Source organism: Cajanus cajan, chromosome 4 (genome assembly GCF_000230855.2).
Source record: "Cajanus cajan strain Asha chromosome 4, NIPB_CcT2T_4, whole genome shotgun sequence".
Taxonomy (NCBI): Eukaryota; Viridiplantae; Streptophyta; class Magnoliopsida; order Fabales; family Fabaceae; genus Cajanus; species Cajanus cajan.
In genome coordinates this window covers 46,470,137-46,475,257 of record NC_138520.1, presented here as the reverse complement: position 1 = coordinate 46,475,257, position 5,121 = coordinate 46,470,137, and the positions used below count along the sequence as shown (strand labels likewise).

General features: G+C 38.8%; 1 protein-coding gene across 1 annotated transcript; it reads right to left on the bottom strand.

Moving 5' to 3' along the window:
• Positions 1-4,165: 4,165 nt before the first annotated feature.
• On the bottom strand, positions 4,166-4,813 carry LOC145957321 (uncharacterized). The gene has a single exon (XM_083073555.1). It carries the CDS (start codon positions 4,811-4,813, stop codon positions 4,166-4,168), a length of 648 nt encoding a protein of 215 aa, XP_082929681.1.
• Positions 4,814-5,121: the final 308 nt, after the last annotated feature.

The window sequence follows — 5,121 nt, the reverse complement described above, 5'->3', positions numbered from 1 at the left end:
CGTGAGTACGGAGTGTTGAGAAGCCACCTTCGAGGGATAACAATGGATTTCTATTACGCTTATTTATAGACCTACTGAAAGAAATTCCTGACAGGATGACGCTTGCCCTTATGAAGGTAGGTGTCCCTTTTCGTAATATTTTATGATATGACAAAGGTTACACTGATCCTTAGAAGGTCGGTCATCATCGGTGCCCCTTTTCGTAATATTTTACGATATGACAAAGGTTGCACTGATTTTTGTCGGGTACTCCTACCAGTTCTAGTATATGTATAGCATACAAGCGCTTCACTATATTTTTGTTTATATTTTTAGACAAAAGAAAGGGATTATGACAAAAGGCAGACAAACTTTTTATACAAATAACTATGCAACAATCATATGCTCAAACAATTATACATCCACGAGCGGTATAAATTCACGGTCTGTGGTCCCTGTCGAGAAAAGTGCATTGTATAGGACGGTTCTAATCTCACTGGTCTTAAGGCCCCCAAGGTGCCCCCATTATAGGGACCCAGTATCTCTGTCCCCGTCACCTGGTAAACTCTAAGGTCTGTCGTAGTATTTCAGGCTAGCAAGCTCCAAGGCCAAACTTAGGCCGGTCGTACGTCAACCACTCCCTATGTTTATTACCCTCATGCCCCTAGGTGTAGGGGGAACTATTGTGTGCAAAAGATTGTGTATAATTTTTTTTATTCCAAACAAGTGCTGAATTTAAACAAGCAAACAGATATGAAAGCTAAACAAATAAAACAAACAAAATAAAGGGGAGAAATATTTAAATTATTATTTTTTATAATGCTAATTTCATTATTTATATGGGCCTGACCCTCTTAAAACGTCCCCAGTGGAGTTTCCATCTGTCGCAACCCAAAAATTTCCGATCTTGCGACCTATGGTTTAGACACCCTTTTAAAGATCTCATCAATTAAGGAATGCCCGGACACCAGACTAATCCTTAATTAATGATTTTGAAAATAGGTTCTATGGAGTCGCCACCAATGTTTTACTCAAAACATTGGAAAAAGAAAAGGTTTTTTAAAGTCCAATAATGGCCTTGATAGCCAGAATTGGGTTCGGCGGTCGGTTACGTGTAGGGAAGGTATTAAGCACCCCTACAACGCCCTCAATCGGTACCCTATGATGAAGTTAATGTGATAAGAAATAATAAATTAAATATTAGATCCCCTTTATGAATTACTATTTACATGCTTGAAATTTAAATTACACGGTTGACCCTAAAACGTCTACATGATTGCTTTTGTTATAACAAAAAAATAAGAAGTAAAAGAAAGAGAAGAAGATTAAATGAAGTACCTCGTAGCAAGCTTTGTTAGATCTTCAAATATGGAAAATATAGGTGCTTTGTGGCAACCTTTCACACTACAATTGCCTCACAATACTCAAGAAATACAATAGGAGAGAGGGAGAGAAATTTCAAGCTCTAAGGAGTCCTGGACAAAATTTTCAGGGTCCGGAGAACTGTGCCCAAGCTGTCTATTTATAGACTTTAGAAAGTGTCCAGAACGGCCCGTTCCAAAATCGGAACGACCCGTTCTGGATCTGACCGTTCCGTGTAAATTTTGTAACTGGAACGGCCCGTTCTGAAACTAGAACGGCCCGTTCCAGCGGTGAGATTAACACAATGTTGGTTAGGTTGAAACGGCCGTTCCAAAGAAGGGTTTTTAGGCCTTTTTCATAACTTGGAACGGTCTGTTCCAGTTAAGGTTTTAACCCCCTTTTTATGAGCTTGAAACGGCCTGTTCCAAACTAGGGTTTTTGGCCCTTTTAGAAACTTGGAACGGCCCGTTCCAGTTTTGGAACAACCCGTTCTAGTCTTCTAAAATTAGCTTGTTTGGGCTTTTGGGCCTTCTAAAGTCCTGTCTTGTTGTTTGCATGCTTCGGGAGCTCCTTCCCTCCATAACAGAGAGGTCCATTGCCTTGTTTGTATGCCCCTGGATGAAACTGGGTGTTTACACCAGTTTCATTCCACAAAAGGGTTCCACTAATCACAAAGGATTACAAGTATTCTCAGCCACTTCTGGCTCGTCAACTAGACGCTAGTATTCTTAACCACTTCTGGTTCTACAAGTACTCTTGACCACTTCTGGCCCGTCGGCTTCACTTACCAACGTTAGTATTCTCAACCACTTCTGGTTCACAAGTATTCTTTCTACCAGCCTCTTCAGGCTTTACAACAGTTGTGGGTTTTGAGTGTGTATTACTCTCACAGAGAGGATTGGATAATGTCTACACTCACTAAGGTGCGTAACCTTAGTTTTTCTGAGATAGGTGTTTGAGTGTTTGGTTACTCTCGCAGAGAGGATGAACTATTGGCAACACTCACTAAGATAAACTATCTTAGATTTTACACAGATGTATAGGAATTTCTTTGAGAAGCAAAAGTTGGTTTTTTGCTCTTGACTTTCTTTTTCATTTTTCACGTTTTCCTCAGCTTCTCTGTTCTCCTTCTTCTTCACCTTGATACTTATACACTTTTTGATAAATCTTCCCGTTGCTTTTAATTTGAATTTTTCTGTTGGAGCGTAGGCTTGTGTCATAGCAAATGGACGCTTCGTTCATGTTCATGTAGATCTTCTCATTTAATGCATTTGATCTTGCATTAAATGCTTGCTTGTATTTGTGGAGCTTCTTTGTGTAGTTGATTTCTTCGATATCTGACTCCAATCATGATTTAAGTATATTTATACTTTTCTCATCAGTTTAGCCGCTGTGGTGTTGTCTTTTCCTGAAAAGTAGATGTCCTTTCTCTGACGCAAAGTGCATTTTTCAAGGTTGGCATAGAGGTGGTTGACTCTAAGAATTATTAGGACTTGCCTTAGATGTCCAAGATGTTCATCTAAGGTTTTGCTATATACAAGAATGTTGTCAAAGTAGACGACCACAAATTTTCCTATGCAATCCCTAAGAATATGATTCATTAGGCGCATGATGGTACTAGGGGCATTAGTGAGGCCAAAAGGCATCACTAACCACTCATACAAACCAAATTTGGTCTCAAAAGCGGTTTTCCACTCATCACCCTCTTTTATTTGAATTTGGTGATAACCACTTTTAAGATCAATCTTGGAAAATATGATGGCTCCATTCAATTCGTCTAACATATCATCTAGCCTAGGGATTGGGTGCCTATATTTTATTGTTATGTTATTGATGGCTTTACAATCAGTGCACATCCTCCATTATCCATCTTTCTTAGGCACCAAGAGAACGGGGACGACACAAGGGCTAAGGCTCTTTTGAACCCAACCCTTCTTCAACAAGTCATCAACTTGAGCTTCTATCTCTTTGGTTTCTTGAGGGTTAGTCCTATAGGCAGGCCTATTAGGAAGAATAGAACCCAGTATGAGGTCTATTTGATGTTCTATTCCTCTTAAAGGTGGAAGTCCACTTGGAACTTCTTGAGGAAATAGGTCATCAAAATCTTTTAAAAGTTTTTGAACCTCATGAGGTAGAGACTCAAGCTCATGACTAGTGGAAGCAGGTGTCTCTTTGAAATAGAGAAGGTACAAAGGTTGTTCAATCAAAATTGTTTTCTTAATGTCATTTTTAAGGGATAAATGACTTTTGTGAACAACTTCTTTAGAGGGGACACTTGCCTCTAAACTTGGCACCTTCTCTTCCCCTTCTTTATTCTTTAGGGGAAGGTCATTTTTTTCTTTCCTTTGTTTTCTCCTTTTTTTTCTTCACCCTCTCTTTTGTCTTTCATTTTGAGTTGGTCCTCACATACTTGAGAAGGTGATAGAGGACACAACACAATCTTCTTGCCTAAGTGATGGAAACTTATTTTGTTGGTAAGACCATCATGAATAGTTTTTTTGTCAAATTGCCAAGGCCTTCCAAGTAGAATATGACTAGCATCCAATGACACTATATCACATAAAACTTCATCTTGGTATTTGCCAATGGAGATAGGTATATTCACTTGTTGATTAACTACAATACCTCCCTCCTCATTGATCAATTGTAATTTGTAGGGTTTTGTCTTCATCATTGAATGAATATTTCTTGACAAGAAGGATATTTCATCGTCTGTGTCACAGGTTCCCTCACTGCAACTATCATCAGACGTATCATTAATCTTTAGCGCTTTTGAGGAGGATGGTGTTGATTTTTTCTTTTGCACGTTCAACGCAATAGACTTCTATTTTCTTCCTGCATCATCTTGTTGTAACTCCAGTTCATGAACTTTAAGGAGTCCAATGAGTTCCTCTAGAGAGAGCTTTTCTATATTTTTGGATGCTCCCAGAGTAGTGACTTGTGGCCTCCATTTCCTGGGTAAACTACGAAGTAATTTGTCAATATGGTCAAAATTATCATAAGTTCTACCTAGGAAAGAAAGTTCATTTACGATGGTTTGGAATCTTCCAAACATAGTCTGTATAGATTCGCTTTCTTCCATCTCAAAAAGTTCATACTTACATGCCAACAAGCTTAGCTTGTTGTGTTTTACCTCTAGGGACGCCTCATAGGTTAGAGCTAGGGTGTCCCACATTTGTTTGGCACTTATGAAGCTGTGAACTTTATTGTATTCCTCTTCAGACAAAGCACACATAAGCGCATTACGTGCTTTGCAGTTTAGCATGAATCTTTTCTTTTGCTCTTCAATCCATTGTGCTTTGGGTTTCTCATTGCCGGCTTGATCTAGGGGAATGTAGTTTCCTTGCTCAACAACGTCCCACATGTTTATATGACATGCATCAAAGAATGCAATCATTCTTTGCTTCCAGTAGTCATATTTTGCTCCTTTGAAGATGGGTGGTCGGTTTACGGCTTGTCCTTCATTTTCCATGATTGTTTCCCCTGCAGTGTTAGATGCTCAACCCAAGGAGTCAAGCTCTGATACCAATTGATGTTAGCGAAAAAACACACAGAATGGGGGGTTGAATGTGTGTGTTTGGATTTCGAAGGAAAACTTTAGAAATATTTTGCAAGAGTATTTTATTTTTTTTTAATTTTCGTAGACTCTTCGTCTAGTGAATTTTGTTTTACCAAAACTAACTTTCAACGTGGAAGATTAAGTAGATTGGTTTTTAGTCTGGAAAACGTTATCATCTGGTAAAATAGTTTTAACAAGATCAAATAAGTTTTCGTCCAAGG